We start from the raw sequence: 15,501 nt of genomic DNA, 5'->3' as shown, positions 1-15,501 counted from the left end.
ACTTCCTTATTAGTTGGATTTGAGCTATGTCGCTTTGTCAGGTAATGTAGGTCACTGGTATGACCACAGTGTTTTCAATAACTCGATTTAAAAAAAAAATGAGATACGTTGGTATGTCATCTGACGGACGATATGTCAGTCAAATTGCATATTGTAACACCACACAGCCCACACACAAAGAAAGAAAAACAATGTGGATAGTTAAACTCCCCATGCGATGAAGGAAGCAAGTTAGAATTCTATTTTTGTCTCTTGCTTCAGAAGGCAGGGAGGGTCACATGAACCCTAGAACCAATCAGGTTGCTCCAGTTGCTGTGGTGATGGAGAAATTCAAAGTGTACACTGGTGTACAAGCAATCTTCTAGCACATGCTGCAGAAAGCCAAGCTTCTTAGATAATCACAGCTATCTTTCATGTGCTGTACCCTTGCTATATGGCAAGGGTCCTGAATGCAAAATCTCCCTAGTGTTGGCTCTGTGTAAAAATCAACCCTTGCATTAATACAAATAAATAACGATTATGGAAAAATTTAATCATAATACATATAAGATAATTGGTGTCAGTTGTAGATCCTTTCACTTACCTCAAGAATTCTTTATCATTATTTTAAATTTTCTCTTAACTATTTTCTGAGCATGTATTATTATGCCTTACTGAGCATAAAGTGGACTTAAAACACCAAATCAATCCTTCCTTCCTATATTTCATATTTTATTTCCAACAACAATTTCCCACATATATGTAAATCTGAAATCAACCAAAAGTGGCATATTGAAGCTAGTATCAGAAACTGATTCCAGAATTCATTTTCTTCCCTGCTGGAAATTTCTACTGAATCTCAATGATTGATTGATTTGTTTTATTTTACTTCACCTTTTGTGCCACTCTCAGCTAATTTGCAAATATGGGGGTAAGTGATGACATAATGAAATTGATGAATGGACACTCAAACATCCATGCCCAGTCTGGGATTCAAACCCAGGACCCCTGGAATCGTAGCAGGATGTGCTAACCACTCTGACACTGAGGATGGCTGAAACTCAATGGTTTCCTACTGAACACCTTCAGTAGGCCTAATGTACATGTTCAATAGAGGAACTGCAAGTTAAATATCCTGTTCAATATTACATGTAATATTGTAGGTAGCATGTTTACCTCAACATATTGGCTGTAAATATAAATTTCCATTCCTCATGATTTACAATTTGCTTTCATATCTATTTGAAAATCTAAACACAGTAGATGTTTCAAAACACCTATTGCTCTACTGAAAACAGGACATAGAGAAAGTACAAGTGAAAATAACTTCTTCAGTATTATATTTAACATGTACGTAGTGTGTTATTTATATCTGTGTGGAGGCACATAGTGGTTCGGATCCCACTTTAAACTGTAGGTCCAGTCCCGATTAGCCTTACTGTACATAAAGTGGACTTAAAACACCAACTCTGCAACAAAATATTTATATCTACCAACTCAACAAGAAAATATTTATATCTGTTTGAAAATATGAACACAGTAGATGCTTCAAAACACCTATAGATCTACTGAAAACAGACAAAATTTTCAGCAGGGTTACTTTCAAAATTTGTTATTATGGAGGACATATTGATGTAGTATTGACAAAGTTAATGCAATGCCATGTTGTAATGTTTTTGTGAAATTAAAGCATCTAAAAAAATGTATTTTTTGAAGCTCTCTTTTACTTGTAATGATTTCATTAAAACTATAAATTCCTTCTCATAAATATGTGACAACAGTTTGTGTACCAGTGTAAAATATCTTAAGAATATTTAAATACACAAACAATATCTTTATAGCATTTTTCTGTTCAATAATTATGTATATCAGAATCTGTCCAAAACATTATTGGTGAGTATATGGGAATCTCTCAATTTTCAACTTGTTCACATCACTATTTCCTAAGGACTGAACTGATACTGATATCAGTGCCATTGATAAGAGTATCAATTTAACACCGATGGTGACTGTTCTAATGGTTTACCATTCTAAAGCATAGATTACCTGTGACTGGGACTGGTATCATTGGGTTCAAATTTATTCACCGATAGTAGCTAATACTTTTCCAGAGTCGTGTGTCTAGCAGAATTGAAATACTTTTGCAGTTTCGATATCCTGAAAATTATGCAAAATTTACAATTTATGTTAATTATATGTCAATATTGTGTGGCAAGAAGTATGGTATTAATATGGTATATTTGCAATATGTTCAACATTTTAAAATATTTTGATAAACTTTAAATTGTTACCATGTGGTCAGGATTGGAAAGGTAATTTACTAGTTACGGTTTTTTACGTAAGTTACACTTAATTTACAAGTAATTTACTTTGCGTAGAAAACCAGTTTCTTACACAGACGTAAAAAACTAACTTTGTTTTGTAAATTAGTTGTATAAAAACTAGTACTTTAATTATGTTACAGTTTAAACTTTAATTTCCTTACATATTTCAGCACAAAATCATTATTTTCTGAAGATTGTTTATGCAGCCACCTCATGCTCCCTCCCTAACAGATATTTTAAAATATACCTGTTCTTTCACGTATTTTTAAAAAAATTGAGAAACCAGTTGATATATACGTCTTGCACTAGTACATGTATTTATAACATAACACAACAGTTAATGACAATTTATTTGGATTGAATTTCAAAGTTTTAGTTATATCTTCAAATTTCTTTTTCATACATACTATAAAAAAATATGTTGATTGTTAATTGTTATACATTATATTGAAAAAGGAACTGGAAAAATTGCGAAAATTTGTTGTTCATGGGACAGATTAGTAATGAACAGAACATTCAACTACTTATTTATTTATTTATTTATTTTTCTTTGTAAAATTCCATTATTTTTTGTTTGTAAAATTCCAATATAAGAGTACATACAAATTCGGAAAGAAAGTATTTTTAAAGCCTTTTTATTCTGCCACTGCCAACTGCCATACATAACAATAATCATCGCAAAAACCATGTTTTCTTTTAACTTTTATGTTTGATGCTAGTTTTTTTTATATACTTCACATTTTATACGTATTTTACGTGCAATTTACATGTCATGTAGAAAACCTTTTTTGCACATAATTGCACAACCCTGGTTGTGGTATTGGTTGGTTGTTAAAAAATGTGATTTTTTCTAATAGTGCAATGTTCACAAACTAACCTTTAATAGTATTTTAAAAATCAAATTTCTAGTAGATTGACTTTTTTACAGTTACAATTTGTTTTGAATTGAATTTTTAAGTCCACTTTAGGAACAGAAAGACTAACTGTTTAAAGTGGTATCCGAACCACTGCACCTTCAGTGGATATCAAACCTGGGAACCCTTGAGTTAAAGGGTCTGCCATCAGGGAGGCCTAGTTTCAATTTGAGTTTCATATTCCAACATTTATAACTATTCAAAGTAATTTTAAATTCCTGAAATTTCCTACCAAGTTCCTTTTGTCTTTGATTCAAATAGTCCCAGGTGAACCCATGGGAGATTTTTGTGTCGTTCCAACATTGTGAGAACAATGAGGAATAGGAATATGATCATTACTAGGAATTGGCACATGTTGACCACATGTTACTAGAAGTCCTTGGCCATCAAGATGATGTGCTGTGAAATTTTCCTTTAATGGTGTCCAAATTTTGTGATTAGTACAGTGGAAGTCCAATTTTTACATTTCAATATTTTACATTTTCTCACATTATACACATGACTTTCTTGGTTGCAGTAAATCAACATGTTATAATTTTTATAATTCTTTTCTGTGAAATATATATTTTCCCATGTAAGTTCTTTTGTCGCAGCACTCGGAAAGATGTGTAATTGGCATTCCACCACTGTTTTTGCAAGGATTTAAGAATTTCAGCATCAATACAAAGTGATATCTGTCCAGATGATTGTTTAAATTTCAGTACACATCATTGTTTTTTTGATTGATTGATTTGTTGTTTTAAGTCCACTTTATGCACAGAAAGGCTAAAAACGGGACTCGACCTACAGTTTAAAGTGGGATCCAAACCACTATGTGCCTCCACCGGATATCGAACCCGGGACCCCTTGATTACAAGGCAACGACACTACCACTGCGCCATCGGGAAGGCCTACTCATCACTGGGATAGCTTACATATCTAGATTTAATTTTTTAGTATTTTATGAGTTAGATTATTTGTGTTAGTTCTTCAGTGGTACCCACCTTGTAATCAAGGGGTCCCGGGTTCGATTCCGGTGGAGACACATAGTGGTTTGGATCCCACTTTAAACTGTAGGTCCAGTTCCAATTAACCTTACTGTGCATAAAGTGGACTTAAAACACCAAATCAATCCAATTCAATCTTCAGTGGTACAAGTTTTAAGTAGCATTTCTTTCTGTATTTACAGATTCGATGGTGTTACTTCCATGCTGTATCATTCTCGGGGTATAGGACAAGGCTTCAGTGGCCACTATGATGAGTATTTTGGGCTTAATACAGACACAGAGGCTTTGGTATACTTGATGTTGGCTAATCACATGTTGCATGAACTTTATCCAGAAATAGTTACCATTGCAGAGGTATGTTGAATATTTGTATTCTGCAGCTTGGTAGCATATATTACATACTAAATTGAAAATTTAATGTTGACATAATTATTAATTACATTAGTTTGTCTTATTCCCATAATTATCCAATGTAATTTGTTTTCTATTTTTTGACGTCTACACATTAATTATGATGAAAATGAATGCTGATTAAATGAAATAGAGATGGCACAAACCATGCACTGTTGGTTCTATATCATACAGGAATAATGTATCACATTCACTTTGAGAATGAACAAAAAACAATGTCTTTATCTTTTCACAATGTTTTGCTAATATTTTTACATAAGTGAAATCAGGAGTTAGCCACACTGTTGCAGTTTTGCACTTGAACCTCCACAGGTGAAAGCATTGGGCAGCAGGCAGAAGCTCGCAGTGGGGGCACAGCAAAATCAATGCAAAGAGATACTCCTGAAGGTTCATCTCCAAAAACGGACATATGCATTTATTGCTGTCATAAAAGTTCTGGCAGAACACACTACGCTTGTTGTTTTCTCCCTTTCAGTGCTGCCTTGTGGGCTTCAAGTTTGAAGTCAATACGTGACATATTCAATCTTATCTTTGTACTTCAGGTCAATAAAAGTAAAATAATGGCAAGATCTTGGACAAGACAGGAAGATGCAATTAACTCTGTCATTGTCTCAAGTTTGTTACTTTTTGAAGTGGTTGGACAGTCTTTGGAAAATATTAAAATGATGTGTTGAGTGAAGAAAGGGGTGCATTGCACTGAGGTTACATCATTTGATGCAGTGTAGGCCTTACTATTTGTGCAGATAATAAATTACCCCTAGAAATGGATATAATTAGTGTAAACAAATTTTCTTTTGCACTGGATCGTGCTGGTCAGCACACTCCAAGTTCGAACAAAACTGTCATGTTTCAATCAAAGGGTCTCAGGTTCGATTTCTAGTCTGTGTATGTTTCATTGGTTCCTGTGCATCTTAAAGAACTGTAGGACCTCTTTTGATTATTCATTTTTTTTTTATTTATTCATTATAATTTGGGCTGTATGAAAGGATTTAGGTCAGTCACACATCTTCAACATCTCATTAAGTTTCTCATTCTTTTCCCAAACAACAACAAAAGTTTTTCATATAGGTACATTTTCTTGTCATTTCAGTGTAATACTCATACACCCCTACTATAAAACCTTACACTCCTAGGTGAAAAAAATCTGTATAAACCTTTTTGGCGGAGAAGGTGTATTTGTGGAAACTGAATGTGTGTCATGCAACTTCAGTGGTCCCTAAGGAAAGCAATGCACAATACCTGGGGCAAACAATACCACATCCATCCTTTACCCTGAATTAGCACCTAAGGCCCCTGGCTTTGTATTGTGTATGCTAACCACTCTGCCACAGAAGCTGCAACAAAATAATTACATTTGTCAAACATGTACAGCTTAGTGGAATTGATGTTAACTGCTGTACTTTTGTTAATTGTATCAAAAGCAATGTCATACTTTGCAAAGCTTCAATGTCTGTAAAAATGTGTAAACCTTTAATGTCTGATAGTGTGGCAGGTCCCTCTGAAATTACAGTATTGCACACTCAGGGGTCCCCAACCCCCCCAACACAAAATGTATCCCCGACATGTCAATTTAAGGCCTAATATGTAAGAGTTTGATATTGCCCCCTCTTCCCTACCTGATAATACACATTACCCATTACAATTCCCTTGGCAGTCTACCTCTATTTATTTAGCAGCAATGGTTAGTTGATAACTTAATTCAATTGTGTTCAAAACTGTTCAATCAAATTTCCATGACAAAAAATTTCCCCCTTCCCCCTTGCCATATCCACAAACCTGCATGTGGGCAGCCCTGCCTGAAGTACTTTATTTTCTTCAAAATAAGGTCCTAAGATGTAAACTTTTTTACATATACAAGGTGTGGCAGAATTCATTAGACAGTTTGAAATTAGTGCCATTGACGTCTGCCGATAGATAGCGTGCTGGTTCACTCGTTATTTAGTGAAGCAGCTCAAAGCCTTCAGTAGACATGGAGGTCTGGTCAAGTGAGCACCACGCGTAAGCTGTGGAGCGGTTTTTCAAGAACAATGACTCTGCTACTGCAACACAACGTGACTTCAGACATAAGTTTAATATCTGAAGAAATGGGAAGGTTCCAACATGCCAGACAATTTTAAATTGGGTGAAAACCTTCAGAACCACCGCATCTGCTATCTACCGTCCACGTGCTGTACGGACACCTGAAAATGTGCAGAGGGTGAGAGTGACTGTGTTGCGTAGTCAGTGATGTTCAGCTCTTCGACATTCAATGGCTCTGGGCATCTCAGATAGAAGTGTGCGGTGAATGTTACATGTGAGCTTGCATTTTCATCCAAATTGACCCCACACTACCAAAGAGCTGAAGGAATCCATAAGAGCTGAAATTGAGAACATTCCACTGGAGATGCTGTGCAAGATGATGGAATCTGTTATGCAGCGTGCAGAGATATGTTTGCAGAACAATGGAGTTCATCTCGCTGACATTATTTTCAAATCGTAAACACCAAATGAAATGCTTTTGTATGTGCCTTGCAGCAGTATAAGTGTTTGATCATCAGTTTATATTACAATACATAGTTTTGGAATTTCAAACCGTCTAATGAATTCTGCCGCACCCTGTATTTTAGAAAACTGTATAAATGGTTGAATTTTATATTATTTTAAGGATAAAATCCTCCCAAAATTCCGATGCTGCAGTCTGCACAATAATCCCTCCCCCCTTCCCCCATGGGTACTTCTGCTGCTTTCACTTATGTCTTCATTTACTTTAATAGTGTTAATGCTTCGTGATGTGTGCCTCAATATGAAATATTGTTGAGTAGCGTAATAATCCAGTTCCTGGCCATAAGTCCTGCAGAAATTTTGAGGTGGACAAGTTTTCTCTTTTGATTCGGTTAGGGCATGCCTAAAGAAAGGGGAAAAATATTGGGTAGACATCTGGCATACCGGGTCCAAGTTTTCTAGGGACACACAAATCCATGGCGGCCACTGCTTCACACACCAACAAAAGAAATCGATCATAACTCCTTTAAAATTGGTTTTTAACAATTTTTCATAGAAATATATTTTGTTCAGAATTCAAAACAGAACGAAAAATATTCTTAGTTTTTTTTCATATATTGCACTGTTATGGAGATATATGCACTGAAAGAATTCCATACCCTTTCCTGCAAGGATTCTAAGCAATATTTTACACTTTACTTGACATTGCGGCATATAAAGGGCAAAAAACTACTGCCTGTGATATTTTGTTCATGCCTACTATTGTGGTGCATTACCTGTGTGATGTTATACGTCAAAGATGGCTGCCTCTGAAGACATTAACAAAGAAAATCGACAATGTCTCCATATTTCCTTCAGGAGTCATATTGACCATTTGTAGGTTTGTTGGGTTTTTGCATGAAGGGGAGACATGTGTGGAGGATGCCTTCATTTTGAGGCATGCAATCATAAGTATATTACTAGGTGTTTTGCTTAACACATCGTTGGGAATCCAAGATGGCCACCATGGAGGTTCTGTCTATATCCTGTGACTACTGCATTGTCTTTTGAAATTTAATCGGCTCACCTGCTATCAAGATTAAGAGTAGTTGTAATCATTTGGAAAACATGGTATCATCAGTACAGTCACTTGAGTCAAATTCCTCATCATTTTTTATCTGATTCTCTCTCTTGTAAGACATTGTTTTCACCCTTCTCTTCATCTCCACTACAAAGACACAGTTCAGTTCGTCGCAGGGACTGATCTCTGCACATTTATGAACATTTTATCTTTCTTGAACCACGATATGTTAAGTGTAGGGAGCTGTAGGTAGTGTGAATATGACAAGAATGATCTCCTTGTCATCCTCATTTTCTTCTATTTTACCACCAACAGCCTATTGAGTTGGGTAGATATGAATGTGCCTTTTCTGCTTTTATTTTACTCTAATACTTGGAAAAAGCTTTCTGATGAAAGGTGTGAGGGTCACTTTGGCGGCAGCGTTCACTATCTATTAATGCTAACCCAGGTTGTGTAGGCACAGGAGTACTTGCAAGGAAGGAAACAACTGATTGTTGAACGTATTTGATGGTCCAGACGATGATGTGCTTCAATAGGTTGCAAATCTTGGTCTATTGGATTCGATGAACATGATGACAGAATAAATGAATGAATTGACTGATTCGGCCTCCTTGATGGTGTAGTGATAGCATCGTCACCTTGTAATCAAGGGGTCCTGGGTTTGATACCCGGTTGATGCACATAGTGGTTTGGATCCCTCTTTAAACTGTAGGTCCAGTTCCGATTAGCCTTACTGTGCATAAAGTGGACTTAAAACATCAAACCAATCAATCAAATGAATTAACTGATTAATTTTACTTTGTGTTTCTGCCACTTTTGGACATTTTCAAAGGTGAGAATGAATAATGATTGGATGAAATAGATGAGAGGACAATCACAAACACATATGGACAGACATGAGTCTAGACTCCAGAGCATTATTAGTCTGCAAAATGCAGTCCAGGGTGTACAAGGGAAATTGAAATTTGACTGTCTCATGAAAACGCTCACCCCAAACATAATGATAGGATTGTTAAGAAATTCATTTAAGTACCGGACACCAAAATCAAGGATTTCGGTGAACTGCGATGGTAGCTGTTCACATAATGAGATGTTCAAGGCTCACATCTTGCTCCAACCAAAGTGACTGTCACACCTTTCATAAGAAGGGATTACTTCCAAGCATTGGAGTGAAATAAATGAAGAAAAGGCACATCCAAATCTACCCAGCCAATAGGCTGTTGATGGGAAAAGGAAGAAAGTGAGGATGACAAGGAGATCGTTCTTGTCATATTCACACTACCTAGAGCTTCAGAGAATGTTGAATAAGGAAGTCACAGGTGACATCATTTCTCCTTTACCATAATAAGTTAAGTGTCCAAAAACTTGAAATATCGAAGGTGGAAGAGTTGCAAGATAACTGTAAATATTTATCTCAAGGAGTGTAACTCACCTTATGTGCACAGGCAAGAGTAGTGCTACCGTCAAATAGGCCCTTGATTGAAAGGCAAACAAAACATAGTTGTCAGACCAAGAGTGCCTCATTCTGTACCGAACGCTCATTGTGATCGGAGGACAATCTCTTGGTAAAGTGTGCACTGTACAGTAAGAACATGGCACAAAGACATCAGTTGGACAATTTTTTAAAGGAAAGAATCACAGGAGACCTGGAAGTTATTTCCGGGCTTTCGCTATAGTTCCAAGAGACAGTAGATGTTCATCGTAGGCCAGTACAATGTTGTCCACTAGTAACAATGCCACAACAGCATATCCGGCTTTAACTGCATGACAAAACCGGATGATGCCTGCAAGACAACTGTCCTCAGAGCTTGCGGCAGACTTAGTGGTTAGAGTTTCTCTTGCCAAACTGTGTACCAGAGACTCAGCACAGCTGGTCCCTCTGCCAGACGTTCAGTAGTGTGTGTGCCACTTGATCCAGTGCCCAGAAGAGCCCGTTTATATTCACAGTGGAGTCAGCACCATCAAAATTGAACCATAACGAATGGAGGGATGTGCTTTTCACAGATCAGTCCACATTCATTGTGCAAAATGATTCCCATCGCACATTCATCTGGAGAGAACCTCGAGCAAGATTTATCCCAGGAATATTGTGGAATGGGATCAGTTTGCTGGTGATGGAATAATAGTGTGGGCACGTTAAATGGATGTATGGAGCTGCACCTCTCTGCTGGAGGTACTGTTAACTACTCATAAGTACAGAGACGAGGTAATCCAACAACATGTGTGAATTTTCAGAGATGCAGTTGACCCAGACTTAATCTTCAAGGATGATAATACATGTGCGCATCAAGCCAAATTGTTGGATGACTTTCTTGAAGATTAAGAAATCGCCACATGGACTGGCCACCGAGGTCTCCAGGAATAAAACATTTTCTCATATCTTCATCATGCTTAACTTTTTGACACTACTGTAGTAACAAAATTTATAATATTATTTCACTTGTTATTTATTAACATATAATACGTTTGGAAAAATCTGATAAACGAACTCTAAATCAGGATATGGACAGTATTTTATGCTCAGAACCTCCATGGTGGCCATCTTGGATTCCTGGCACCATGTACCTTCTCTTGACGCATTGTTCAGCAAAACTCCTAGTAATATACTTATGATTGCATGCCTCAAAATGAAGGGATCCCCTATACACATGTCCTCCCTTCATGCAAAAGCTCAACAAACCTACAAATCGTCAATATGATCATGCAAAAACCCAACAAACCTACAAATGGTCGATATGACTCCTGAAGGAAATAAGGAGACATTGTCAATTTTCTTTGTTAATATCTTCAGAGGCAGCCATCTTTGATGTATAACGTCACACGGGCCATGCGCCACAATAGTAGGCATGAACAAAATATCACAGGCAGTTTACTCAAGTGGTTACTTTGACACACACTTGTGGCTTACCTCCAGAAGAGCATTATTTCTTTCGGGAACAGACCAAGCAAAATTCTGAAAAATGTTCCTCAGATAATGCTTCATACGAGGGTCACTATTTATATTTTGAGCCTAACAATGAAAAAACAGGAATTTGGCATTGAAAACTGCTTTATTGTTTTTCGAAGTATTCTCCTTTATGGTCAATACACTTTTGCATTCGTTCAAACCATTTGTCAAAGCAGTTTTTCCAATCTTCTTGAGACACCTCCATAATATGGTTTTTGAATGCATCAACTGCATCTTCCGCCGACGAAAATTGTTGTCCACGCAATTTATTCTTGACATTCAGGAACAAGAAGAAGTCATTGAGTGCCAAATCAGGACTGTATGGCGGATGACCCATCAATTCGATTTTTTGACTGTTCATAAAGTCGGTTGTTAGATGAGATGTGTGACAGCTGGCATTGTCTTGATGAAGAATGATCCGACGGCGTTTGTTTGTTTTCCGTATTTGGCCAAAAACCTCTGGCAAACAAATTGTTGTGTACCATTCAGAGTTGACCGTTCTACGTTCCTCTAAAGGCACAGTTGCCACATGACCAGTTTTCCCTAAAAAACAGGTGACCATTTGTTTCGATGTGCTTCGAGCGCGAACAACTTTTGTTGGATTGGGTTAATCTTGAAACACCCATACAGTCGACTGCTGTTTACGTTCCAGCTCATATGCATATATCCATGATTCGTCACCTGTTACAATCTTATATACGTCTTTTGAAGCACCACGATTGTATTTATTGAGCATTTGTTTGCACCAATTGACGCGAGCGTCTTTTTGAGTTTTTGTCAAATTGTGTGGGATCCAACGAGAACATACCTTTCTCACAGCTAAATGATCATGTAATATTTTATATATGCTGGTGGAACTAATGCCTATGGTTGCCTCAATCTCACAGTATGTCACATGACGATCTTGCAGTTTTAGGTTTTGCACAGCATCAATGTTTTCTTGAACAACAACTGATTTTGGATGACCTTCGCGAATCTCGTCGGTGAGCGAATGGCAGCCACGATTAAATTCGTTATACCAGCGTTTCACAGTGGCAAAGGATGGGACTTCATCGCCAAATGTGGAAGTAAGTTGATCGATGCACTCTTGTCTTGATAATTCACGTCGAAAATCGTAAAAAATCATCGCACGAAAATGTTCACGAGTTAATTCCATTTTATTGTTGTCGCGCAATCTCCAAGACAACATAAACAACACAAATGAAGCTACTGACAAAACATTTAAAGTACGTTATGGTCAATAATGCCAGATGATTCCGTGCAAACGTCAAATCGCACCTAACTTCAATCAGTGTTGCCAAGGCTCAAAATATAAATAGTGACCCTCGTACAGATTGTATGGAAACAACCAGACCTTGTGAATTTCTCAGTCTATGTTACTTTATCTCAAAGATATTATATGGGGTTGAGATCTTGTGGCTTTGCAGGCCACTGAAATACTTTGAAATGCTCCTCATGCACCTGGAACCAATGAAGTTGTTGTTTTTGTTTTTGTTTTTTTTCACCCAAGGGAAGTATCCATTTGACGAAGGGTATGACCATAAATGGATGTTAGTTCTCAGTGGCCATTTCAAGTAAGCTTTACCAACCAAACAGCATTCAACTTGTACCAAGGAACCTAATGCATGCTAAGAAAATACTACACACAGTTTTGCACATGACTTACTCAGCAGTCTGTATTTGTCACTGTCACTCTGTTTATAACAGGCATGGACCATATGTACTTTTTGCTGATACCAACAAAGAATCGGACATCCAAATGTCAACCTCTCTTCCAGGTAGTACACCCCAGTAACTGCATTATTGCAGGCTAATGAGGCTGTGATGCCTAAATTCAGTCACTACAATCCTCTGTTGGGTTTTGTGATCTCCTTATGTAGGCTGATTTTAATTCTTAGGTGATAGGGTTTTGAAGGAGTGTATTTTATTTTGTCAAGGTCACAGCTTTCTAATCAAGGGATCCCCTGGTTCAATCCCTAGTGGAAACACATTATACAGTGGTTCCAATTCCACTTTAGAGTGAAGGTCATGTCCTGATTAACCTATTCTAGCATAAATTGGACATACAACAAACTTTGACAAACTTTTGAACTAGAGTATTTATATATACACACCTAATATGGAAAGCAAGAATATCAGATTATATGTTGTTGTTAGTAGTAGTAGTAGTGGTGGTACTACATTAAGTAACAATAATAGATTTGGGCTCCTGCTTAGCTGAATGGTTACCACTCTTGTATTTGGTGCAAGCAGTCACAGGTTTGATCACCAGTGAGGGCTCCAAAATTTCTGTTTTGATCACCATCATGGGGGGCTAATGGGGAAAAAAATAGTAGCAGACTCCAGTTTCGAAAAGCTGTGATGGAACTTGATGCACTGAACATGCATCACATACCAAAAACCACATAGTACGCCCTGGCCCTCAAAAGGTTGTTGCATCACAGAGTTTAGCTTTAATAATGAAAATTACTAATATTATGCTAATTTTTTGTGTGTAATTTATTCCAACAATTTGACATTTTAAATTCACAGGACGTTTCTGGAATGCCAGCTATATGCAGACCTGTCTCTGAGGGTGGGACAGGCTTTGATTACAGGCTAGCCATGGCGATACCAGACAAATGGATTAAGCTGTTGAAGGAAGTAAGGGATGATGATTGGAATATGGGTAATATCATTCACACTCTTACCAATAGAAGGTGGATGGAAAAGGCTGTTGCTTATGCTGAATCACATGATCAGGTTGGTATTCATTTACATGCAGGTTCATGAAATTGGTTGAACTTTATGTGAGAGGTTGATGATGTCATTCAGAGAGCTTAGAAAGAAAAACAGTCCTTTTTTTTTTTTAAGGAATGAACTTAACTATGAGATAAATTAAACCTTTTGAATCTATGTTGGAGCCCTGGCTTCCCTTCTGAAATGCCGGCCCTGCCGGCCCTGGATTACTTCCTTGCATTCATCCAATCTCTCTCCTTCCAAACTTCTTCATGGGTGCCTCAAGAGCAGATTCAGTAAAGCCAAAATTCAGAACTAGGTCACTCATACATACAACATTTTACCTGTCCCTGGGTTAGTTTTAACACATTACATTAATACAAAAAAGTGAATATATAAAATTGTAAACTGGCAGTTTTTATTCAGGGAGTTTGTTTAAATCAAAGGATTATCTTAGAGAATTACATAGGTTTTTTTATATGCTGTTCTACAGCGTGTCCCGCTTATACGTATAATAAAAGAAAAATTCATAACTTCTAAACAAACTGTCAGAATGATGTGATTGTTGTTTCATTTTAAAGAAGGACTCAGAAATTTTTTAGCAACACATTCAGTGGTAGTCGCGCATGCGCAGTAGCCAGAATGTCTTGAAAACTGATATTATCAGTTTCTCAGTAACCATTCGTCATGTGGTCGCCACAAGAAAAGGTGTTTTGTGTTTTAACGTTGTCTGAAGTGAAGTCTGTGACACTTGTGCAGAGACTATTTCGTGCACATTATGGTTTGGGTGCTAAAGAAGTAGTTCCATCATACATTCAAATAAAGAAATTTGAAAAACAGTTACGCGAAACCGGTTCATTTCTCAAATCTCGTTAGAGACTTCCTGGACGAGCATTTCAATGGAAAATGGATAGGAAGAGGTTCGAATTTTATTGAATGGCCCCCACGGTCCCCAGACCTCACTGTGTGATTTTTTGTTGTGGGGATGTGTTAAAACAAAGCTTACTGTACACCGGTTAGAGATTTGCAAGACTTGCGTGATAAAATTGTGGTTGCAGTAAGCAACATTACCCCGCACATGCTTCAAAACATGTGGATTGAGGCTGACAACCGGTTTGACATTTGAGGTGCCACTAACTGTTCACTTGTGGAAGTGCGCTAGTTTTCTTCATTTGGAAAAAAAAATTGAGTTGTTCCATGTTTGTACAAAGTTTGAACAAAAAATATTGGTAAATAAAAAAGTTGTGATTTTTTTCTTTTATTATATGTGTAAGCGGAACACGCTGTATTTACATATTTACAGATAGTTTCCACAGGTACATTGTTAAAAATCCATAAAAAGGTCTGAAACAACAAATGTGCACCTACAGCTTGCACCATTGGCACTTCCATTTAACACAGAGTTAGTCTATCTATTTCTGCGGCCTACTCTCAAATTATTTATATTCCAGCCAGTAATGCAACCTTCTAGCAAAACTATTAAGGGAGCATTTTATTTGCATTTCCTTGCACAGCATCTTTACTTCAGTCTGCCAGGCATTATGATGTGACTCAAAAATATCCCATATATGCAAAATCTCTTCTAATGGGAACTTGAGGATTCCAAACTGGGGTTGGCTTACACCAAAACTTTAATTCTCCATATTAATCAGTTTAGCCAGTGGTCTAAACTCTTGAAGAT

The 15,501-nt window shown here is 37.1% G+C and overlaps 1 protein-coding gene across 1 annotated transcript in view; it reads left to right on the top strand.

The window, feature by feature from the left end:
- The window catches only part of AGBE (1,4-alpha-glucan-branching enzyme), a 72,579-nt gene that overhangs the window by 35,645 nt on the left and 21,433 nt on the right, over nucleotides 1-15,501 (top strand). Inside the window, exons 9-10 of the mRNA XM_083117332.1 lie at nucleotides 4,386-4,557; nucleotides 13,635-13,844. Coding sequence (XP_082973458.1) covers nucleotides 4,386-4,557; nucleotides 13,635-13,844 — 382 coding nt within the window. The remainder of the gene's footprint in view (nucleotides 1-4,385; nucleotides 4,558-13,634; nucleotides 13,845-15,501) is intronic.

The sequence above is a fragment of the Lepisma saccharinum genome, chromosome 2, assembly GCF_977018435.1.
Source record: "Lepisma saccharinum chromosome 2, izLepSacc3.1, whole genome shotgun sequence".
NCBI lineage: Eukaryota > Metazoa > Arthropoda > Insecta > Zygentoma > Lepismatidae > Lepisma > Lepisma saccharinum.
The sequence above is the reverse complement of the archived record's forward strand: the minus strand, read 5'-3'. Positions and strand labels throughout refer to the sequence as shown.